Source organism: Papaver somniferum, chromosome 1, assembly GCF_003573695.1.
Source record: "Papaver somniferum cultivar HN1 chromosome 1, ASM357369v1, whole genome shotgun sequence".
In the NCBI taxonomy this organism is placed as follows: domain Eukaryota; kingdom Viridiplantae; phylum Streptophyta; class Magnoliopsida; order Ranunculales; family Papaveraceae; genus Papaver; species Papaver somniferum.
The window spans coordinates 150897590-150924055 of NC_039358.1; the positions used below are offsets into that span (position 1 = coordinate 150897590).

A 26466-nucleotide genomic window follows, 5' to 3' on the forward strand; every position below is an offset into this window, starting at 1 on the left:
TTGATCTCACAAAAGTCTTTAAACGAGCGGTCGTAAGAGATTTCGCCTAATTAGGGTACTTTCCTCTCCGGATAGGCAGCTCCACCAGAAACAACACGAATGGAGTTTTCCTAGATCTTAGGATAGTTTGCAAGATGTGCAAACTCAATTATTAATAAACCAAGGTTGTTTGGACAACAAGGAAACTCCAAAACCGAAAATATTCTCAAGATATGCAATAAGTACTTAATTTCGGTTTTCCTATTTCCAATTAATGTCAAGAAATATTTCGGAAATCTCTCATAGAAAAAATTCCAATATTAGTTTAACACATTACTAAGATTCTTTTTTCTAGAGTTGTGTTTTAATTGTTGGAAATCAAAACATAAAGAATTGGAAATCTTAATTAAATGATTCTCAATATTTCGGTTTGAGTATCAAGGAATATGTTTGAACAATTAAGAATAAGAATTGTACACATGTTCAAATTATGTCGACATCCATAACTTTCCTATCTTAGAAAAACCTAATTCAAAACTCACACACAACCGTGAAGAAATATGTGAACTTGAGATTCGGTTTTGCTTTTGGGACCGTTTCTACCATGACACCTAACATAGGTTAAGTTTTGGTTCTACCGAGTCTCCAATATAGGTAGGAATCGTTTCCACCATGTATCCTAACATAAGTTAAGAAATTAGTCATACCAACTTCCCGAAATGGGTAGGGATCGGTTCCACCATGGTTCCCAGAATAAGTTAAGAATTGGTCATACCAACTTCCCAATATAGGTAAGGACTAGTTCTACCTAGACTCTCAACATAAGATTAAGAATCGGTTATACCAGCGTCCAAAGATAGGTAAGGATTAGTTCTACCTTGACTCTCAACATATGTTTAAGAATCGATTATACCATATATCCTACCATAGGTGTGATTCGGTCATAAAAAATATTCATGAGAAACCGAACTAACATACCTATTGATTTCCTTTGGATTACTAAACAAGTTCGTATATATACTTCCTTTAAACAAATGTTATAAAACATTGTTTCCTAGGATGAAATCACACATATTCCCCATATACACAATCACGTAACAAGTTACATAGATTATGTTGATGTCGCACTTACGAAGTTCAAAAGATAAGCATTTTACTTCGTAGTTCAATATACTTCCTTGACACATTGATCATAGTAAAATGACCAAATATAGTACTAGAGTTTCATATGTATATAACTTCGCATGTTATGTTTTCAATCAAAAGCAACTTGAAAGATACGTTAGGAATGGAAACAAGTTCAAGTCAATATTACTAACCTCAAGTGGAAGGATGATGTCTTCGTTGTAGTCGTTACTTCTTCACTTCTACAGGTATTCAGAGTAATACTTGTAAGTCTCAACATTCCTAGACTTTCAAGTCTAACCTAAACAAATTTGACTCTAGTAATTAATCAAGCGACTCTAGATGAGTTTTGATACTAAAATATGACAATCAACCTTTCCATACCAACGCTTTATGGGTTCAACAGAGCTATGCTCTAACACTAATCTTGGACTGGGAGAAGTTATAACTCAATCTAGAGAGCTAGAAATTTGAAGAACCAGTTGAAGAAGGTGTTAAATCACAAATCGAGTCAAGTGAAAAAAAAAAGATGAGCGATAACCAACACAAAAAATGTATACTCGAAGGTAACCCCCAAAAACCCATGTCTTTTTTCTTGCTTCTCATAAATTAGGTTTGAATGGATGAAAATTGGGTAAATTTTGTAGTGATAAAGTAAAATTTTGACTAGTAAAAACCTCAGCAGAACTTCATTTTATGAAGAACAACACTAGGCTCGGATTTCTTCTTCTTTTTTTTTTCCCGTGTTAGCTGTACCTTATGTTGTTCTTGGTATGTGACGAAATATTTTTTTGGTAATCAATTTTGTGATACTAGTCGAATTCATTATACTTTAAAATTCCAAGATGGAAGTTCGATTGGTAAATTTTTGTATATTACTAGCTGAACTTATGTTCGGATGTATATTTTATTTTTTTCGTGTTAGCGGAATTTATCTATGTGTGACATTTGCTAGAGTTTTCCAATCGAATTCTACTTTCTCCCTAGCCGAATATGTTTTTACGGAGTCGAACTTATGTTATCTCTATAGCCAAAATTTGAAGTATTACTTTTTCCAACTTGTCTTTTCTTAGAAACAAGAGTAAAAGGAATAGGTAAGTAACTCCATATAATTCTAACACTTCCAATCCTCAATAGCGCGAAACCAAAAAACTAAGGGAAATTAACAAGGAATTACAACAAATGGTCCTTTACCTTGAGTTGTGATTCGTGACCAACCACAACAACAAAGAGAAGAAGAAGAAGAACAAGAAGAAAGAAAAAACAAAAACAACAAGCGAAAGAGAAGAAGAAGGCTATTAAAGCTCCGACTAGATGGGATCACATTCCAAGTGATGATAATTTAATCTTTCGCTTGATAGAGAAAGGTGTTATTTAGTTACAAACACACATGGGCATCTATGAGACCATGGTAATTTATAGTTTAAACCTTAGTTATTTTTGGTTGTCGTTTTTGTTAAGTGTGTCTAATCATTTAATGTGATGTGTTTTGTAGAATCATAATGATGCGACCTGAAACTTGAGACACCAGATAGCTAGTCCTTGGGACTTTGCTCGAGGTTGATGAGGTGGTATCCTTAGGACAAGTCTCCGGTCATTGGCCTGTGATTTATTATGCATATGCTGATTGTGATATATTGGTACCTTTTACCTTGAGATGTACACAATTCATCTTTCCTTCGTCGAGAGGAAAATCACTTCTAAATATACGAGAAAATTATACACCTTAGTGTGACTGGAAACGCGCGTCCAACAGTTTTGGTGACCCAGTGCCTTGGGAAGATCTTCATCAATTGGGCGAAACTACTATTGGTTGAGATATATAATTCTATACAAATGCTAAAGATGTGGATGATTTGTGTCATGACCTAAGTCAAGAACCAAAGAATTTGAATTCGATCAATTCGAAGAATTTGACAGACTAGTTTGAAAACTCAAAACATAAATTTAATATGGGAAGTTGGTGTGGGAAGTTGGTGATGGACGACAACAAAGTAAAGCATACTGCAAGAACATACTTTTGATATACTCTAGGTAGCCTTATCAAGTAGTTTATCCTTGATAAACATAAAGCATGTGGATTAATAGGTAGTTTACTTCAGTAAGTATAAATATTATCGAACAAGTAGTTGGTGAGTTTTTGCAAACATAAATCTTGTGGAATCAAGATTGATTGCTTTTGTTTATATTGATTGATCTTAATTAAGGAGTTTCATATTTAATCATTGACTTGGAAATATTGTCACTTATATTCTTCTTTGTGGTTTAACCAAGTTGAATCAAACATGTTTTTTGTTGTTGTTTGATTGACGTCCTAAAGAAATAATAGTGGAAACAATTCTGAGCTTGGTAGTGATAGTCTTCACGGCGGATTATGGAGAAACTTTTGACAATAAACTTTCTCTAAGGGATTCATGTACATTGTCCAAATTGGTTGTAGATGCTGAGGAAACTGAATAACTAGGAGTTAGTTTATTCGGTCTCAACTACACGAGTTTGCATTTTAGACTAGAATGTAATGGCTTAATTCTGAGAGTGTTCAAAACCGGACTAGGTCTCAAGTCTCTACCAAACAATTTTCCTCGTTAATAAAACTTTTATGATACAACATACTTTACTTTGTCAATTATAATTGTTTTACTATAATTAAAGTAACTTACATTTTCATGCCTTGGTTTATCCCTTTAATATATTCCTTGTTGGAATCTAGATTATATCCAAGGTCACCTTGTATGTTTATTCTTGCATCATAAAGATTATACAAGGTGTGTCTCTACATAAGTTAAACGAAAAAGAATTGGTGGCGTACTCGTCTTTTTATGAATTTTTTAATTTTCGTTTATTTTCCCCGATCACTTAGGCTCGTGAAATAACATGATGGTAAAATCGCTGTTGAATATGCATTACTTTGGTTTAGTTTTATAAAGCGGATCACGATTGCTTGTACTCTTTATGAGATATACAACCTTCACCTTACAAATCGCCGGTTGAAATAAGAGATCAAACGTTCTGCACAATCATTAGGAAGACACCTTCATCCTGTATAAATCATCATGTACAAATCTATCAACGATGATAGAAGGGATCATGATCCCAATTTGATAGTTCCACTCTCTAGCAGATACTCTCATCTTTAACAACTATTTGGGGATGCATGAAAATTTCCAGCAGTAAAAGACAACTCAATGGGGACCGAATAAGAACGAAGAAGTACCTTGATTTTGAAGAATTATAAATATTGCTTAAAATTTTTAGTTTTAGATATAATTTTGTTTATCGCCTCAATTGAAGGATGTGCTTATGTAATCCGTTTAATAAAATTTTCCTAATTAATATATGTACAAAACCGAACAAATTTTTTGGTACAACATTGTGGATGGGGAAAAACAATTTGCTGGTTTTTTAGGAAAGTGAAGAGTCGAGCGTGCAGACGAGACTCCTTAGCCGAGCAAACTTCTTAACCTCACACAGATGCACTGCAAAAAAGGGAGTGCTTAGATTCAAGAGATCAATCTGTAGGACTCCGGCCTAAACCAAGTCAATAGCCGTTCCAGAGTCAATTCGGTTACAAAGAGGAGATGGTTTGATCTGTAGGGGGGAAGCTGAGAATTGTGTGGGATCAATGATGATCAAGGATTGTGGATGTGTTGAAGGTTTCTGCAAATTGATGAACTGCTGAAGTTGAGTCCTGTGAATAAGTTTTAATCGAGTTGTTGAAGAATGATAATGATCCTGTGTTGTCCTCTATTTGGACTTATTCATATTGCAAGAATGATGAACACATTGATCCCTTTAAGTGTGACGGTTTCTTGAGTGAAAGAGTGGGAAAGTGGAAGATCATGGTGAAACCAGTTCCAGGTCGTGCAGAGACTTGGTTAACCGTCCACACACTACTTTGCTAACTCCTTCAACCGTTGCACGACTTACTCACATCCTCATCATAGATGAATCCACGTGCCGTAGGCCGCCAGACCAAAACCCTAATTGATATCCCCCATGTGACGTGATTGATGTCTCACGAATCGTGGAGTCTGCAAGACAGGCGTGTATTTTATTAGTCAGTTGTTGACTGTTTAGATAGTGAATCTAAGTTTTGTTGAATTGAGCATGATTGGCGAATGCTCGTGATTCATGGATTTGAACGTGTTAGTTCTTATGTTGATATTTCTCGTGTGCACTTATTGTAAATTCGAGCGTCTGAGCAAGTATTTCTCGATTCAACGAATTACAGAATATTGATAGTTGGGCGATTGAGCAAGTATTGCTCAATTCGACGAATTAGTGATAAATTACTGAATATTGGTAGTGATCAATATTCGAGCAATTGAGCAAGTATTGCTCGATTCGACGAATTGCTGATAAATTACTGAATATTGGTAGTGAGTAATATTCGAGCAATTGAACAAGTATTGCTCAATTCGACGAATTATTTATTGGTGACGTGACCCAATAAAATATTAATTTAAAATATTGGTAGATTACCAAATATTATATAATTAATCCACGTGTTGTTTTATGGATCAACATAAATTTATTTAGTGTTTGAACTTGCTCAGAATGATGATTCGCGAAGCGTTTGTTCGAAACCCAAATTTTGATCAATTGCTCATTAATTGACGAATTGCTGAAAATAGGTCATGAGCGAAGGAGGGACCGACCACATGGGACTATGGACGTCCATGTGATTCCCAATTGATCGAGTGAGCGTACACCAGGGTCCTGAGTTGGCCGGCTGGTGAAGGAATAACGATTAAATGTCGGTTTCATCATTTATTGAAATAGTGCTCGATTGAGCATTAGGTGATAAAACCTAATTATGGAAAAGTGAGGGACCGACCAAGAGGGTTTGAAACCGGCCCTTGATGGTCGTGGGGCAACTAATGGGCGTTTTCACAAATTCCGAGTTGGTTGTGAAGAGTTTGGACCCAATATGAGGAATTGCGCAAATTAGGTCAAAATTAGGAAAACGTGTGGGACCGGCTTGTTGCAAGCCTTAGAGCCTCCCTTGGTCGGTCAAGGGAGCATGACCGTGTCTCCATAATACCTGTGTCTCAGTCATGCGAGTTTCAATATTTTTTTGATGTGCGTTTGAGCAGTATCTTGGATTTTCAAAAGAGTTCGGTCTTCGACTGAAATTCTCGATTTTGCTCGAATGAGCAAGTATGCCCGTTTGATCAATACTTCGTGAATATTAAATAATAATATTTTAATATATTTTTCGTGAGTATCCTAGTCGGTCATGTGACCATGTTGACTTTTGGCTTTTTCATGGTTTGAGCAATATTTGAGAAAACATGGAGAAACCATGATTTTTGCTGAAACCGGGAAGTTTTGCAAAATGAGAGAAATAACAATTTATGAAAGATTATGGATTGCAAGGTGTGGGACCGGCCACGGCTAGGGCATGGCCGGCCGGCTAAGTTTCCCGGTCCCGCAATACCTTTCCTTATTTTATATTATTATTTTTCATGAAACCACGAAAATATGGAGAAACCATGAAAATATGGAGAAACCATGAGTTTTGCTCAAACAAGGAAAGTTGTTAGAATTGAGGAGTCTTCATGAGTTCATGAAAATAACAAAAATAAGGAAAAATAATGGAGGAACCATGGGACCGGCCAAGGCTAAGGCACGGCCGGCCGGCCGGTGGGCCTGGCCCATGGGCGCTTCTCCATTATTTTAATGTTATTATTTTCTCTCTCCTATTTTATGCAGGATTCCACATTTGTCCATATTTTCGCATGCTCGTTCGTGCATTTGGGTGCTCGTTCGTGCATCATTGTCGAGTACACTTGCACCATTTTATGGGGCTTACTCAGTGGTTGTCCAGATGCCCGATTGTTGAGTATTTATTACTATTTTATGAAATTCAGTGGAGAATGATTCATGAAACTGAGTAATAAAAGTGAGTAGTTGTTTATTATCAATCTATAGGATCAGCTGTGGATTCGACCATGTATTCAGAATAATAAAACGAGCATTACCATTCCATGGGATCGTGGATTCGACCATATAATCAGAGTAATAAGATTATTACCATTCCATGAGATCGGCCGTGGATTCGATCATGAAATCGGAGTAATAAGATTATCCATTACCATTCCATGAGATCAGTCGTGGATTCAATCATGAAATCGGAGTAATGAGATATAATAGATTATCTTCTAGGAATTCAATGGTGAATGTCACGGTAGAATTAATCTATTATAGAAGGGATATTAGCCATTTAAAGCGTCATACCCGTCCTGAAAGGTGCATAGTCAGGAAACAACAAGTGTTGTCGAAGTCCTGAAGGCGTTATTGCTCTCAATCTTACGGAGAACCGCCCAATCGTTCTTCTATGTAGAGGGGGGTCTCTCTCATGTAGTCAGGGAACAGTGAGTATCACCGACGTCCTGAAGGCGTTAATGCTCTCAATCTTACGGAGAACCGCCCAATTATGTTATTCTACAAAAAGGGCATGATGAAATGCGAGGTATTGAACTCTCAGCTAGTGGAGGCCTTTCGAAAACAAATTCACCATGGATCGTAAAATATGAATCGTCACATGCCTGAAAGCCGTGTCAGAAACATGCAGTATCATGATTTTACGATTATGACCTTTGTTGAAAATCCACCATCTACAAACACATATATATATATATACATACTATTAGATCATATTGTAAAATCAACTACATATCAAAATAAGTGATGATTCAATGAATACAACAAAACCATATATATTGTTTTAAATATATATGTGTACTGTTGGACAAACCGTAAATTTCTTTTTTCATCTAGTTCTTGAGTCCAATCACTTCGTCTCTTGTATTATCTTTTTATGTACTCTCTTCACTCTTCGATCTGCTTCTCACCATTATCCACACAAGATTTTCCTTTTTGGGTTAGATATTTTTCGATTTCACTTTGTTTGTTTAGTTTTAGATATTATTGATTTGATCTAGGAATAAACGTGAAATGTTTGAGATCAAGATGGAGAGATGATTAGAAAAACAAAAACGATCTCAAAAAAGTATCACTAGATCTTTCATCTCTAAGTGGGTGGAGTTTTGTTACGCCTCGCCGGAAAGACTGTACTATAGCAACACCATTTTATCTTCGGCTCAGGGTGTTCAGCAGGGAGACCCCCTCGGACCATTCCTTTTTTTTTTTGGACATATATCCATTAGTTAAGAAAATAGCCACTTAATGCATGTTGGATCTTCACGCATGGTATTTATATGACGACACTATTATTGGTGACACATTGGAAGTATCCAAAGCTTTACACATAATACAAAGTGATGGTAAAACTAGAGGGATATACCTCAATGTTAGCAAAACTGAGCTCTTTTGGCCTACCCAAGATCCCCGAAGTTTTGCAGATGGCATTTTTCCCAACAACATCAGTAGACCTTAACTTGGTGTCAAACTCCTATGGGGCCCTGTAAGCTTGGACATGCAATTCTGCAATGACATGGTAATGTCTAGGGTGAAAACCATCTACCTGATGACGGCCATTAGGAAGCTAAAGGATCCTCAAAGTGAACTACTACTATTGCGCAACTGTATAGGGGTATCCAGGTTATATTTTACAATGCGCACTACCGATCCAGTAGCTCTACAACAAGTTAAAACTCATTTTGACGTTCATCTCCTACAATACTTAAGACAACTCATCACAGTTGATGGTGCTGGGTTCGGTCTTTTGCAACAGCGTATTGCAGCATTGCCGACTAAATGTGGTGGTCTAGGCATCTATACAATGACTAACACCATACATTACTGCTACTTAGCATCGCAACTTCAAACACGCCAGTTGCAGAGTACTATTCTTCACAACTCAAATGTCTCAGAGTCAAGCTTCATCTCTCAACGTGCCTTGCACGATTACTTACAGGTATGTGGCCTATCTCCTTCAAACTACAACATCAATGACACTTCCCCCTATCCCATGCAGACCTTGGTAGTACCCTACTTTGATGCCGTAATGAAGGAGATGCCGGATAAATTTCAGATGACTGACAGAGACTCGGTTCTGTGGAAATATAACAAATCCAAACATGTACAAGACTACTTGATGGCTATCCCCATTAGTGGGCTCAACTAGTCCGTAGGGCCAAGACATTTTGCTTCCATATTGTGCTACATATTAGGCATACCACTCTTTGATGAAGACAGTACGTGTCCCAGTTGCGGAAAAAGGATGAACACTTTTGGTGATCACGTGTTGCACTGTACTAAAGACATTGGAATCAAATTCCGACATGATTTAGTTCGCGGTGTGCATGCGGATATATGTTTTAAATCTTGTGTTCCTACCCGAAAAGAAGCTGCTTTGGGATTTTTATCAGATAACGACCAAGATCTAAGACCAACAGACATTCTTGTACATAATTCAGAGAACGGTTAAGATGTGTGTTACGATGTGATGGGTGTCTCACCTTTCATTGGTGGCCAGTTCGTACTTTTATACCTGGTCAAGCCATCTCCAATGCGGTCACCCGCAAATGCAAGAAGTACTTAGACAAGTGTTTGGCTCATGGTTATGGTTTTTGTACTTTTGCTTCCACTACCTTAGGCGAGCTGAATGATGATGATGTAGTCTTTTCAAAGAGACTCAAAAATTGTTTGTCAAGCCATACCATGAATCGCAAAGTGGGTAGTTTTCTTTTTCACAGGATAGGTATTGCTATTCAGAAGGGAGTTGGAGCCCAGCTTGTTGCTAGACCCAGTTTCTTGTAATCATCTTGGTACAAAATTAAAGAAAGAACAAATAATCTATGTAGTATTATTTTGTGATACTTTGATTATTTTTTTTATATTGATTAAGCATTGTCTAATAACAGGAAATTAGAAATAAAATCAACTGCCTGACCAAGTGGGAGAAACATCTTCTCTACGGGCAAGCTTACATGTCGCGGACATTTTTATTTTTGAAACTATCTTAGGTGGGACTTGGACTACAGTCAAACCTCGATAAATGAGTACCCTCGGGACCAAGAAAAAATATTCGTTTAGCGAGGTTATTTATTTATCGATAAATAAATATTTATTTATTTAGACAATGTTTACTTTATTAAGAAGTTCAATTGTATAGGAGAAGATGTACAAATATATCATTCGGGCATTTAAAGTTCATTATCGGCATCGTTTTTATTCTAGCATTTTGCAAGGCCTTGAGGTTGACCCACCAAATGTTGAAAAGATTAGCATTTTGGATGCCATTAATTTTGCTACTTGGAGATTTGATGTGACGGCAAAAACAATTGCAAATTGTTTCCGTCATTGTAAGACTCGATCCGAAGATATTGATGTTCCTGAACCAGAAAATGGTCAATTAGAAGAAGAAATCCAAGGATTAACTAGTGCCATTTCTAATTTACGTTATAGAAATGTGATGGACGTCGAACATCTTTTGAACTATTCTAACGAGAATGATGCAGTTATGGAGTCTCCAACAGACGAAGAAATTATTGAGTCAGTAATGAATGATGAGAATGATCCTGAATCAGATGATAGTAGCGTTGTACCAAATGTGTCATCTAAAGATGCTTTTCAAGCGATGGTCACTTTAAAAGATTATTTGCTACAACACGAGAAAAATATTCCAGAAATTGTGCAAGCATTGCATTAAATTAAAGATGCTACGCATTTTGGTTTTGGTGGAAAAAAAACACAATCAACCATAGAAGAATTTTTTTGAGTTCATTCCTATATATATTTTTATATAAAATTTTCTGATTATGTATTTTGGTTTATTCTTATATATATTTTTTATATATAATTTAGTAATTATTCGTTTATATTTTTATAGGGCCTTTAAGGATCCAATTTTTTCTATTCATTAATGCATTAAGCGAGTTATTCATTTATCACCTTGGCCCAAATCGGGATCGGAAAAAATTATTCATTTAACGAGGTTATTCATTTATCGAACATTCGTTTATCGAGGTTTGACTGTAATTGATAAATTTTCCGAAACATTAAGAAGGAATGTGTAATATTACACACAATGGAGGGGGTGGTAGCCTTTCCACCGGAGAGAAAAAGTAACGGACCAAATTTATTTAAAGGAGGACAATAAAAGTAAGTTATTCCCTAACCGTCTTTTTTCTTGAGAGATGCTGATTTTATTTGTGGCTAATACGGGATTATAAAAACAGTGTTCATTCTGAGTTCTTAATCACCTCTAATTCTCTCTCTATATTTTCCCCGTAATTTTTTGTTTTCAGATTTTTTTATCTTTCAAGCTTCCTTCATCTCCTTCAAACTATTGATCAGGTATTGCTCTCCTCTCCCTCTTTTGTCTATGTCTAAAATTTCTTGGGATTTATATGATGCAAATTTGTTAGAGATAATCCAATTGAAATTTTTTAAATTTGAGTTATGGAAATTATTCATGTTTTCAAAGGATCAATATGTTTTCACGTTGGCTTAAAAAAAATTTATTCACGTTCAAATTGTGTAGTGGATTGCTGGATAAATCAGGATGTGTGATTTGTTATTGACTTCATTTCATAAAATTTGATAAAGCAAGACTAGCATGAAAGTTTTCATTTTGGCATGTTAATATATCAGTTAAAAAATTAAACTGTTTTACTGATTGAAAATTACCCTGCTACTGAGGTTTAAATTAATGGTGATTTTTTTCATTACTGTTTGATCCCACTTTGCTACATGAGATTTTAGGAATTGGATGACTTGGTTGTTGATATTATACCAAAATATCAAATTCATCGGGTAGTGCTGCCTAATTTTTGACTCGTTTAAATTTGTTCTTCTTCCCATGTCAACGAATTAATGTGGATCAGTAAGTGAACACTTACGGTCTTTCTGTTCTAGATCTTTAGTGAAAAATATTGTAGTTGTTTTGAATGGTTAAGTTGATTACTGAGGGAGCAATATATGATGGACAATTTGACCTGTCAGGGGTTGGTAGGGAAGTTTGCCATCCGTTTGCTCTCCTTAGTCACCACTTTGTGTTCGGTCCTGGCTACTGGTGGGTTTCTTAAGCCTTTGCTACCTCCAAACGACCCTGCTGGTTACTAGGTGTAAGTCTACGGACCAAAGTTATTGGGGAAAAAAAGTATATGTTGGACTATTTCAGTTAACACTCTTAAGAATCTACACATATGTGGATGAATTGGGAATTGGTCCACAGATTAGCTACTTAATCATAATTATACTTTAAAAATGAGGCAGCTTTGATTGATGAGAAGTTTGTCAGTTAAACATATTGCACATATGTGTAGATTTGTGAATTTTAATCAGACCATTTCAGTAAATTTAGTAACCAGACCATATTGCACATATGTGTAGATTTGTGAAGTATGGCAGTTAACCAGACCATTTCAGTAAATTTTAATCAGATTTGGCAATCCATAAACTGCTGAAAATTTTATTGTTGCTTGTCGAGCAATGAAAAATATAAAAACTGATTTGTGATGCATTTCACTTTTTTGGGTTTCAGCTGATGATAGTTTTGCTTCTGGTCTGCGTTCTAGCATCTAAATCAAGAAAAGCTTCAAGTTACCTGTTCTTAATTCCTACAGCCAAATTTCATGTCTGAAGTCGACGTTCAGATTCCCACAGCCTTCGGTAGGTCTTGTCTTTAACTCATTGAACCAGCTATTCCCTATTTGATACTTCGATGGGTTCTTTCTAGTTTAGGGTTACTTACCATCTCTTTCTGGGGTGTCATTTTTGGTTTATAGATCCGTTTGCTGAGGCAAATGCTGAGGACTCGGGTGCTGGGTCAAAAGAGTATGTGCATATCCGGATACAGCAAAGGAATGGTAGGAAAAGTCTGACGACAGTGCAAGGTTTGAGAAAGGAATTTAGCTATAACAAGATCCTTAAGGACCTAAAAAAGGAGTTTTGCTGCAACGGCACTGTTGTCCAAGACCCGGAGCTAGGCCAGGTCAGTAAAAGCCTCTCTACTGCCCTCCTCTACATTAGAAAATTTCATTAATCCATTTACGGGATCATTTTATCACTAGTTAGTTTTCGTATCTCTTTGTGTTAATAGTGTACTGTTATGTGACTGCAGGTTATTCAACTCCAAGGGGATCAGCGAAAGAATGTCTCCACCTTCCTTGTTCAGGTAAAAGAATGTTACTTTTTCAACAGGTTAAGGTTGATTATGGAGTTGCATTTAATAGCTTATCCCTCTATTCTGTGCTATTTAACAGGCGGGAATTGTGAAAAAGGAGAGTATCAAGATCCATGGTTTTTAAGCATTTGGTTCTCTTCTAATTGGTTTATATAGGGCTTCCTCGTTTGGATTGTAGGTCGAGATATAGTTGCCTCACTTCAAAAGGAGCTTTCTCCCTCCGCATGATATAGATATAGATTTTGCATAATACCCTCAATCTTTAGTGTAACGGGGTGCTAAGTAAGTTTGTTCTACTGCTGCTTTTGTTTGTAATGTTGCAGACTGTGCATTCTCGGGAAAGCCTTTATTTTAATATACAAATCTTATTTCCTACAAATATAAATTTTGTTCATAGCTGGCTTGGCTCTGATTTATCATCTGTTACAAGGAAATGAACATGGGATCATACACTGGCTTTTCCAATGATGCATATTTTATCGGGTTACTGATTACCTTCACACAACAAATTAGATGTTCCTCCAACTGCTTTCATGTGTAATTAATTAGGTATTCGTAACTTTTGATGTATGTTCATTGTGGATTATTTATTTCCATGGTAGTTAACACCTGCACTGTACTTTAAATTCACCTCTACGCCTGTATCTGCCAGCAGGTTTTGAGTGTGACCGACTCCACTTGGTATCTGCCTGTTTGAGTCTGACAATCCAGCGATAAATGTACATTATGGTACAAGCTAGTTATGAAGAGAGGTGGCCTCATTTATATTAAGACTTCGGTCAGAATGTAAAACCGGCCGGTAGAACTAACCCAAGACCATCCTAGTTGCTTTCTCTCTGGGTTACATTCATTTGGGACCACCGTATATCCCAAACGTTTCCCCAAATTAGGATGTATTGTTTGGGACTGTCGATATGAAGTAGATTTTATATTCAGCGATGATACACACACACGGAAGGTGTGTCCCGTGATCTGCATCGTGAAGAAGTTCGAGGGCTGTTAGGGCAGCCTTGGGGGAGATTTACGGGGATGGGGTAAAAGGTGGGCTCCACCATCTTTTTTTCTCTCACACCAAAATCACGGTGCACATAACGGTGTTCCTTTTCGGTACACAAAACATTTTCCTTTTATATTAACTGCGACCAAAAAGATTGAGCTAAAGTCGGTTTCCTCATTCTTGTTGTTTCTATTATTTCACTGATTTGTTTTTTATTTTCTTGAAGTGAAGTGGAACCACTATGTTTATAAAAGAATGATTTTTTAGGGACCATGGTTTTATTAGGCCACCTTCCTTATAGTGATAAAGGGTGTCCTAAAACGTTGAAATGACTAACCTACCCTTAATCTAATTTAATTTAAAACCAACCTAATAACCACCTATATATGTATAACCACCACCTCCTCCCACCACCACCGCCCACCACCGCTAATTACCACCATCACCACCTCCGATTATCACCACCACCAACCACCGATTACCACCACCACCTCCTCCCACCACCACCACCATCACCGCCTATTTAAGAAATGTAACAACATCAATGCAATCACAATTAAGTTCGGTTACATGATAATTTTATCGAGTATAAAAGACGCCAGCCGCAGTCTGATTCTGCCATGGGACCACTCCAGAGGTATTTTCCAACAAACGCTTCACTTTAATTTGATTTTGATTGCTTCAATCAAATATAAATCATCAAAATAGGGTTTTAATAGGAGTTACAGAGCCATGTTCGGTTAGGCCGATTTTCCAAAAAACCCTAGTTTACTAACCAAACTTCTTGAAAATGAAGAACACGAAGAACAGTTCGGTTCTATTGGATTTAAAACTAAGTCACCAAACTCTTTGTTCGGTTGTTTCGCAAAAAAATTTAAAACTACAAAGTAACCGAACTCCACCCTTAAAACCGAAAAAAACAAATCCAGTCTAACCGAACTGTGTTGTTGTGGCCACTATGTTGAGTTCCAAAATAACCGAACTTAGCCAACAGAGTTCGGTTTTTTCGCAAAAAAATTTAAAACTACAAAGTAACCGAACTTAGCCAATAGACGCTGGAACTTCACATTTTTTTTGTTTGTTAAGTTCGGTAACTTCACAATTTTATCGCAGAAACCGAACTCAAAGTTCGGTTGGTTAGCTGTTAGGTTCAAGTTTGCGAAAGAACCGAACTTTATAAACTTATATACACTTATATTACGTAAAGTTCGGTTAGATCAAAAGTGCATGCAATTTGCGAACCAACCGAACTTTGTACACCAAAGTTTGGTTAGTTGAGAACCAATCGAACATAACGTTGTAACTCCTAGAAATTCTATTATTAGAGAGTTCGGTAACCTGCGTGTTTGGAACAAGTAACCGAACTACACTTTCAGATGAGTTCGGTTACTTGTTCATCTCACGGGGCAACCGAACTACAACTTCAGATGAGTTCGGTTACTTGTTCTTCATATAAAGTAACCGAACTACAGCTTCAGGTGAGTTCGGTTACTTGTTCTTCATATAAAGTAACCGAACTGTTCAAAATCCAGTTCAAATCCGGATCATTTTGAAGATTAACAAATATTCTAGGAGAGGATGGAGATGAAGAATCAGATGAGTTTTCATCATTTGAATACTCAAACTTAGTGAATTTGAAAAAAATATCTATTTTTCATGTTTTTCTCCTTCATCTTCTCCAACTCTACTCTCTCAATAATTCTACTCAACTAATAATAAACCCATCTTTTAATTTAATCTCACTAATTATTTTTAACTAAATCATTCACTAATCATAACCTAAAATTAATTAAGAGGATAAATTAGGTATTAAATAAATAACTAGATATGGGGTGACCTAGAATTACTTTTAATGCCTTTACCCAAAATAAAACCATGATCCCAAAAAAAACCCTGGTCCCAAAAAAAAATCGTTCTTATAAAACCCAACAAACAAATACTTGGGCAAACAACAAGATCATGGTTTAGTGGCCCAAAAAGTGAAAAGAAAAATCAAGTTAGGTAACAGGGTGTGAAGAATTTATGTACAAAAAACATAGAACCAATGAAAAGAGAAAAAGAAACAAACTTTCAAGTGTTTCAACTACCCCATCCAAAATTCAAAGTTGGACTTTAACAAATATATTTAGCTAGTTTTACAATCTAACTACCAGTCTTCTTTTCATTCTAAGGTACTACTTCTCATTCGTCGTCAGCTCGTCCTATAAATAAACCCCACTGAGTATATCCATTACTTTTACATAGCTCAACACAAGTTTCATCTACTTTGCTGATTCCATTTAAATTGCAGTTATTTTACTCATCCTCTTCCTTAATTTCTTGCATATACACAAATGGCAAACTTGGATGATCAATCTTCTGTGGATACTTCTGTTGATTCTCAAGGTACACTCATTTAACATTAATGAATTCGATTGTGTTCTAATTTCTGTACATAAGTTTTTTTTTCTTTGTAAACTTGTCTTTCCATTAGATGTTATGTTTGACTGGCTCGCTCTAAATTTTTTGATTCCAGAAGAGAACAGTACAGACTCCAGGCTTCACTTTTCGGAAGCTGAGGAAACACTTATAATCCTAATGCATAATCTTGTTGGTGAGAGGTAAATATGTTGATACACAATCTCTCTCTTTCCATATATGCGCTTTATGATTCTCAATGAAAGTTGTGAATTATCAGGTGGCCTCTAATTGCTGGGAGGATTCCAGGGAGAACAGCGGAGGAGATTGAAAAATACTGGACTTCAAGATATTCAACAAGTGAATGAAAATGAAAGTATCTACTATGTTTTTGCTTTCCATAACAATGCAAATGATTTTTTTTTCTATCGAAGTGGCTGTGTTAGTTGTATAAGTTTAGAAAGATAGAGAATTTAATTTGTTGGCTTTCAATGGGTTTCATTTTCTGCTTTTAATTAATCTTGGAAGTATACTTCTTGGCAAGTGTTTCATGGTGTTTCAATTTTTAGAATTTAAGCTTTTCATTGAAGTTTGACATTAGCTTGTTAGGTGAAAGTAAATAAACTTCACAACATTCAGATTGGCAATTTCTATTTGAAGTTTGACACAAGCGTTATATTCTTTTTTTAAGCAAGAGTCGCACGACAAGACTAGGTGATACCTCTTGATACTAGGTAATAACTCTCGACTCCGACACAGCGAGGTTAACTCCCACACATCTTTACTTGAATAACTAAACTGTTAAAATGCTTAAGGTAAGTTGCATAACAAAGTTTCCATCCGACTCAAAATGCGACATCGTGACCTAATACATAATCAATTGTTTTTTTTCTCAATTTTTTTGTTTTTTTTTTATTTTTTTTGGCTACACTGGCCTGAAAACCAAAAATACTACAAAAAAAGCCCCTTGCTCCTCTCGTATCAGAGCTCTCAATAAAATCAGCGTTAATCAAATGTCTTATTTTAACGGGAGGCTGAGTTATCCACACACCCTTTAATACTTTTGCAGCGCCTCCATTTGCTGGGAAATCAGCCACAACGTTTGCCTTTTAATACCTTTGTGAAAAAAAAAATATGTATCAATGTTTTCGATTAAGGCGGGCAAACCTCATGGAACTAGAACCTCCTTCTTGCACATAAGGATAGCATAAGTGGAATCACTCTAACTTGTTGAAACTCATATCTTTAGCCAACATCGTAGCATCCCTTATAGCCCAGAGTTCAGCCACGTTGTTATCACTTTTGAATACATGCTTGGCATAACATGCATAGAAGCCACCATGATCCCCACGGATAACATCTCCAAACCAACCATATCCAAATCATTAGACGCACCATCGCAGTTTAACTTCACGAAGCCATGTTTTTGGTAAACCCAAGGATCTGGCACTTCAATAGTTCTACATTGTACCTATCTTAAACGATTAGAAACACTGAAAAGTTCTCCTTAAGTGCCCTCGCATGTACCCTTGGAGCATGAACATGATTTTTTTAAAAATCCATCCATTCCTTCCTTTCCAGATAGACCATAAGACGAAAGGAAGAATATACTGCCATTCAATTCCATTTACCATCCCTCTAAAATTGCACCAACTTTTCAGAATTGCAGGATACATTTATACAAAGTCAAGTTGAAATCCTATCCATTCTTGAATTTTCCTTCATGAAGGTCCAGTAACCCTAAAATAAAAAAACAAATGGTGAAGAATTTCAAAATCATTGCTACATAGGCTGCACCCTAGATGATTTCGATTATATTTTCAATAAAGATACTCATTAAGACTTAGTCTATTATGGCAAAAGAGCCACATACAAAAAAAAATAATTTCCGTGGACGTTTAAGTTTCCACAAAAAATTACAATCAAAGTTGGGAACATGATTTCCCAAGTTCTTGGATATTAAAAACTTATGCGCCACTTTCACGGTAATATTTCTACTCTTACTCCCTAACAAGACCAGCTGATCAATGTGCTCTCCATCTCCGGAAAACCGGTATAACCTTAATATCAGCAACCACCTGTTTATGAATGAAATTGTCAATAGCAAATAAATTCCAGCTCCTTTTCTGTATATCTGAAATATCTTTAACCCTCATATTACTAGTATAAGCAATGATAGAAAGAAGCAAATTTCACATCCAAGGGTCATTCCACAAGTCAATAGATGCGCCACCACCTATATTCCACTTAATGTATTCTTTAATTTCATCTTTTCCTTAAAGAATACTCCAACTGGTGGAGCATCTCTTTTTAGCATCACACAACCAGAAATCACTTTCAGCAAAATATTTGTCCTTTAATAGCTTTGAAACTTGACATTCGGGATTAACAAAGATTCCTCAAAGTGTTTTTACTAATAAAGCCAGATTATTAACCTTCCCCGCCAAGTTCTTGAAGTTTACATACCTTTTCCTATTTCACCTTGTGTAAACTTCTCCTATCTTTGTCCCCCACCCCAAAGGAAGTTCTAATATCTATAATGCCAATTTAACAAACCTTGTGGAAATTTTGGCATGGACACAGACAATTTAACAAACCATGAACCTTAATTAGACACAAACCTAATTAAGCTAGTTCTACCTGCCATTTTTGAAGTTTTACCCTTTCATCCATGCATTCTATTTACTAGTTTATCATCTAACTCACTGAATGTGCTAATACTGATTCTGCACCCATTGGAGTGGCATGCCAAGATACTTACCTGGTTCATTTGTGACCTGAATCTTTAGAGCAACTTCCATACCACTATAGAAACTTCTTCCCATATTTACGGATGTAAGCAATGTTGATTTTGCGTCACAAATATGTTGCACAGACCACCTACAAAAATTGTCTAAAATATTTCTGAGATTACGGGTATTCTTATAAGTAACTCTCAGAAAATTGATGCACTGATCATCATACAAGGCGTGAGATATCACATGCGCACCTCTGGCAACAGATATGCCAGTGATATCCGTATCCTTTATGCCCATACTGGTCATTCTCGAAAGAGTCCCACGATAAATGATAAATAATAATGAGGGGAGTCGATCCTCTGTCTCAAACCATTCGAAGGTCTAAAGCTCTTATTAGGTGCTTGGTGTAGGATGTTACTACCTTAACGATCGAATCAACACACTTTATAAAAACTTCACAACTGGAAGTATTTTCATTCACCAATTCACTGCCTCCCTAACATAATTGACGTAGCCTTTATATATAGGCTTCACAACTCAAAACATAACCTAAAAATAACAACTAAGGATTAATAAAAATCTAACGAAAATAAGGAGAATATTTGTTCAATCCATAAGGAAGAATATATTCCTTATTCTTAAGCTAAAAATAAATCAAAACATACTAATCTACTCTGAATTTCCAAGTTTAGATACGACCATATGCTCGACACTCTCTTTCCTCATGGTAGCTTATGGTCATCTCGTGCACTACATCATTCTCCCCTGAAAGGAGGAATTTTCCCTCGAATTAGGCGGGTCGTCATTAGAATAGTCGCCGCTGTAAGGAACTAGGTGACATACATTGAAGACATCTTCCATACGAACATGGCTAGGAATATTCAAATGGTAAGCAACATAAATGATTTCTTCAATGACTTCGAAAGGGACAGTATTTGAAAATGCTCTTTAGTAATTACCGCGAATTTTTTTCACCAATAGCGAACTCAATTTGGCGATGATAACAATCCGTAGCTGACTTGTACGTAGAGGAAATTACAAACACGTTTTTGCCAGTAACAGTGGGAACTCCTTGGGGTTTTTGAATTAATATTTCGACAATGACATGCATCGGCTGCAAGTCAGGCACCGATGGTATCATATTCTCATCCCATGGTTTAGTATGTGAACCAACATTCAACATCTCTCTCTCTCTCATAGTTATGTCCCGAACATACAACTTAAAGCAACAGTAGAGATAATTGACGAAAACGGTTCTTTTATTGGTATTCTTATAATACGCGTGAAATTAAAAGTAAATGAATAAGAATTCTTTTTACTATCATGATCCACTTCTCTATCATATTTCCATGGTCTTACCAATAATATATGATAAGCATCCATTACAACAACATCACACCAAACACCATCTTGATACAAAGATCCATTTGAAAGTTTCACTAGACAATGTTTAGAGACGATTACCTCCGAACCCTTACTGATCCTATGGATAGAGTAAGGTTGGGGGTGTTTTTCAGTCTGTAGCTTCAACTCACGGACGACTTCTTCCGACACCATATTCTCATAATTATCTGAATCAATTATCACACAAAAAATATTACCACCAAGCTCATCAGTTTTTAGAGTAAAAAATGAACGGCGTATAACCATTAAACATTCACCTTGATCTCCAGGAAAAAAATACTTCTTGTGGTACATATATTCTTTCTTTAGTGTTAGCGATAGATTCATCAATTACATCACCAACTACTAGTAAGGATTTACCAGACTTGCCAGCTTTCCGATAATCTTTCGCAAAATGACTAGCCTCTCCACAACGATAATATAATTAGCAGAAGACTTTGACGACGAACTAACATCCTGTACTGAGGAAACATGTTGTGACAGGGCCATAAGAGGGTCACTAATAGCCGAAAGTAACATTCTGATGAGTCTATTATCTTTCCAAGCGCAAAGCACGCTGATGGACTTTAGAAACAGAAACATTATCAAACAAGTTTAGAATGCCTTGAAATATTTGACGCAAACCTCATATGTGGCGATATATAAGTTGTTCTTCAGGCTCTATAATACCCGATCTAGTAACCAAATTATAAAATTATTTTGTATACTCGTCAATGTAACGAGAACCTTGGTAGAGATGTTGAAGATGGTTATATAAATCTCGAGTACAATTAAAAGGTAAAAACATTGCACGCATACACTTTTCAAGCTTAGCCCAAGATGATATTGCTGGTTTACCTTGTTGTATACGCACTGCTTTCAATTGCCTCCACCAAACAACAACCCTTCCTTGAAAGCGGGTAGTAACAAGAGGAACCATACTAGCAGCCGATACCCTCTTAAACTCAAGCACTTCTTCCACAGTAGATAACCATTCAATACAATCTTCTGGCGTCAATCCAATATCATGAACTTAGGAATCTCCATACGAAATGCAGATTATCACCTTCTAGCATCACCTTCATGATACAATTCCTACCTTTGACGTTCAGTAAAGGGGTTAACAACATCATCATCATCGGTTCCTTCGATGTTTGATTCATCATCAGGTAGACGACGACACTATTGTCATTGCAACAAAGTGGCTAATTGACCGGCGAGAAGCTCAACCGCACGTGAGAGTTCATCGTACCTAGTTTTATACCTCACCTCATCAATCAAAGCTTCGCGAGGACCATCATGACCTCTACCACAAACCATGTTTGAAGGATCGATATCGGGAATCTAGATAAAAATACTGTGTGATGTTAGTACCGTAATGATCGAATCAACACACTTTATATAAAATTTCTCAACTGGAAGTATATTCATTCATCTCTAATTCACTCCCCCCTTAACATAATTGATGCAACCCTTATATATAGGCTTCAGAACTGGAAACATAAGCTAAAAATAACAGCTACAGATTACTAAAAATCTACAGAAATAAATAGAATATATGTTCAAGCCATAAGCAAGAATATATATATTCCTTATTCTCAAGATAAAAATAAACCAATACATATTAAACCACTCTGAACTTCCAAATTCAGACCACGTGCTCAGCGCTCCTATTCATCATGGTAACTTTCGGCCATCTCATGCACTGCACCGTGCTTCACTGATCAGAACCTAAAAAGAGACGATATTAATACATTTATGAATCCATTGAACAAAAGTATTTTCAAAACCAAGACAATTCAAAATCTTAATAAGAAAATGTTAATTGATCTTATCATAGGCTTTATCAACATAAAGTTTCAAATTCATGAGTCCCTTTTCTTGTTTTTTATGCTTAAAAGATTGTATTGTCTCATTACAAATCACAACAGAATCAAAAATAAACCTACCATTCATAAAAACGTGCAGATTAGGTGAGATTATCTTATCCATTAAAGGTCTCAATCTACTAGCAATTATCTTTATATTAATTTTCATTGAGATATTACACAAACTGAATGGCCTATATTCCTTTATAATTGTTGATGGGGGATTTTCGACAAAGGCTAATATAATAAAATCATGATCTTGCATATATCTGACACGGCTTCAGACACGTATGTGAAACTCATATTTTAGGATTCGTGAAAGCTTATTTCACAATCTCTGACTAAGTGTACACCCTCTCAGATCATGCATGAATATGTGATCCTTAAAGCCTCTCAACAGAGCTTTTAACACTTCACATATTTCATCAATACTTCTGTACAGGAATCGATAATGATTAGACGGCTCCTAGACATATTGCATGCTAGTATAGAGCGTTAACGTCTTCATGATGTCTCAATGTTCCCTGACTGTACAGAATTAATATTCAGAACGAGTATGGTGTCTTTATCATCTACTTCGATTCTCGAATAAACGCTCCTAGACATATTGCATGATAGTATAGAGGCATTCATAGATTAATTCTAATGTAACATTCATCAATTGATTTCTTAGAAAATAATTTATTTTATATCATTATTCCGTTTAATGGCTTATTCTCAACTGAATTCCATGGCTTAGTAATAGATATTCACTTTTCGGGCATTCAGGCCAGCACCAAGGAAGCCCCGAGAAAATGGTGCGAGTGTACTTAACAATAATGCGCGAACGAGCCCCCAAATATGCATAAGTGAGCACCCAATGCATAAACGAGCATTCAAAAATATGGACGAACGAGGAAACCTATGCAAAATAGGAAAGGAAAATAATAATAATAAGAAAAAAGAGGCGCGCATGGGACCGGGCCCACCGGCCGGTCATGCCGCCGTGGCCGGTCCCATGCCTCCCCTTTTATTTTTTACCTTATTTTATTAGTTTCCTCATCTCATAAAAACTCCCTTGTTTGAGCAAACTTCCTCGTTTGAGCAAAACTCATAGTTTCTCCATATTTCCTCATTCAAAGATGAAAAATAATAATATAAAATAGGGAAGTGAATCATGGGACCGGGCCAACTGGCCGGATGGCCATGCCTTGGTCGTGGCCGGTCCAACACCTCTCAAATTTTTATTTTATTATTATTACTTCTCTCATCTTAGGAAACTCCCTCGTTTGAGCAAAAACCTGATTTTTTCCATATTTCTCCAGTATTACTCAAACTTCCAGAAAGCCAAAAAGTCAAATGGTCACACGACCGTCCGGGCTTCTCACAGAAAATATTAAAATATCACCATTTTAATATTCTCAAAATATTGGTCGCACGAGCAAAGTTCTACTTTCTCATTCAAGCAAAATCGAGAGTTTTAGTCAAGATCAAACTCTTCTGGAAATCCAAAATATTGCTCGAACGCACACCAGAAAATATCAAAATTCCCAAAATTGAGTCACCCGCAGCATGGTGACACCGGCATGCTACCTTGGTCGACCAAGGTCGGCCCTTTGGCTTGCAAAATCCGGTCCCACACCCTTTTATGCTTTTGACCTAATTAATCTTTTATAGATCATATTAGGTTCAAACTCTTTCCAAACAACTTGGAATTTAATCAATCGACCATCAGTTGGTCCCACGACCACCAAGGTCTGGCTCTATACCCCTTGGTCGGTCCTCATCTCTCCATAATTAGGTTTTATTACCTAATGCTCAGACGAGCACTATTTTAATAATGATTAAACGAGCATTTAATCATCCTTTCACCAACTAGTCTACGAAGGACTTTGGTGCATGCTCATTCGAGCACCTGGGTACTACATGGTCGTCCCACCATCTCATGTAGCCGGTCCCTATCCTACTCATGGTTGATTTTCGGTAAATCATCCATTGATCAGCAATCGATCAAAATTAGGGTTTCAAACCAAATGCTCCGCAAGCATAATTCTGAGCAAGTTCAAGCACTATCAGTTTTAAGTTAATCCAACAATCAACATCCTAATTAATTATACAATATTCGGTCCAGCCAGCAGTATTTTAATTAATATTTTATTCGGTCATGTTACCAATAATTCATGAATCGAGCAATATTTGTTAAACTAGCAATATTCGCTTTTCTCATCTATCAGCACTAAATTGCTTAAATTAGCAAGATACATGATCAACTGGTTTCAAAACTTACTTCTAACAATATTGATTCAACTATCAATATTTAATTGCTCAACTGAGCAACATTCCTCGTGTTGATTCAACTATTCACATTCAAGAATTCCACTGATCCACTATTAACATTTCATTTGGTTCATCAACCAATATTTGGTTTATCAGTCGACCATTATAATCTTTCTTCGTCATTCGATAACTCAAGACGCAGATAAATGCTCAACAACATTTCCTGTTCACAATTCCATGATCCAGCAATCTCGTTGAATGCTCGTCGATTCAAGTTATCAAAACGTCATTATTACCTCAACTAGTGAAATGATGTATCATAAGCCATCAAGACTCTACGTCTGTGCATTATTCTGCCTCAACTGGTAAAATGATATATCACAATTCATGAAGACACAACGTATTTCCATCATTGTGTCCCAGCAGACACCTTATGATCAATCCATGAATCTCAGAACATACCACATTCGTCTATTATGCTCGCTTCATCAAGGCTAAGACTCATCGTCTATTCAAGTCAACAAGTGACCAATTAAATACATGTCTGCCTTGGAGACTCCATATTCATGAGACATCAATCCCGTCACACGGGGGGTATTCACTAGGGTTTTGGTATGGCGGCCTACGACACGTGTTTGCACCCACGATGAGAGATGTGAGTAAGTCGTGAAAGAAGTTGAGCGAGTTATCAAATTAGTGGATGGACAATAAACCAAGTCTCCGCACGACGTGGAACTGGTTTAACCACGATTTCCCATTTTCCCACTCTTGCACTCCAGCAACCGTCACACTTACTGGGATCAATGTGTCTACTATTCTTGCAATATAAATAAGTTTCTGAATCCACGATTGAACAACAACAATTTCGACCAACAAGAAATTATCACTCAATCGACCGAAACTTATCTCATCTGAACTCAACAGTTCACCAATTTGCAGAAATCATCAACACATTCACAATCCCTGATCATCATTAATCTCTCACACACTTCTCATCTTCTCACCTACAGATCGACCCTCATCCTTCTTTGTGGTCGAATTGACTCTAGAATAGCCATTGTCTTGGTTTAGGCCGGAGTCCTACAGATTGATCTCTCGAACTCAAAGCACTCATGTGCAGTGCATTTGATTGAAAAAGGTTTAGGAAATTTGCTTGGTCGAGGAATCTCCTGTCGTACGCTTGAGTATCCGCTTTCCTAGAATACCAGCAAATCGTTTTCACCCATCAACAGATTGGCGACCACATTGGGAGATTAATCTCTAGGTTGCAATCCCAATTCGTCAAAATGGTTGATCTTAGGTCAGGTTCAGTTACAAATTATAACCCAAACGGTGCTAGAACTAGCAACAATGGTGGTACTCCAGTCATTACTCGTTTCCAATAATGGCGCTACTGTAACTACCCATGCTCAAAACAACATCGGAAACAACCCTCTCTTCGGCATCTCCCGAAGAAATCAGAGAAAATCCACCTACCATAATAAATCTCATGAAGGTTCAAGAAATTCTTCCAAAAAATCAATAGACATGGCTACAACACATAAAAAGTTATGCAGTTATCTCAAGACTCTTACAGATAAGTTGTCTCCTGAACAAGCTCAATCCCGACGTCAGGCATATAAAGGA

At 36.6% G+C, this 26466-nt stretch overlaps 2 protein-coding genes across 3 annotated transcripts; both read left to right on the forward strand.

Moving 5' to 3' along the window:
* Nucleotides 1–11200: 11200 nt before the first annotated feature.
* LOC113304462 (protein translation factor SUI1 homolog) lies at nt 11201–13597 on the forward strand. 2 transcript variants are annotated; one of them, XM_026553601.1, is made up of 5 exons: nt 11201–11370; nt 12594–12687; nt 12804–13009; nt 13139–13192; nt 13281–13597. In XM_026553601.1, exons 2-5 carry the CDS (start codon nt 12651–12653, stop codon nt 13323–13325), a joined length of 342 nt encoding a protein of 113 aa, XP_026409386.1. In that variant the 5' UTR covers nt 11201–11370; nt 12594–12650; the 3' UTR covers nt 13326–13597. The 2 variants fall into 2 exon arrangements, with proteins under 2 accessions (XP_026409386.1, XP_026409379.1); XM_026553594.1 differs by having other exon boundaries at nt 11204–11370; nt 12560–12687.
* Nucleotides 13598–16359: 2762 nt separating this feature from the next.
* Nucleotides 16360–17246, forward strand: LOC113333511 (transcription factor CPC-like). Its single transcript, XM_026579958.1, has 3 exons — nt 16360–16583; nt 16714–16798; nt 16876–17246. Exons 1-3 carry the CDS (start codon nt 16532–16534, stop codon nt 16961–16963), a joined length of 225 nt encoding a protein of 74 aa, XP_026435743.1. The 5' UTR covers nt 16360–16531; the 3' UTR covers nt 16964–17246.
* The last annotated feature ends 9220 nt before the right edge of the window (nt 17247–26466 follow it).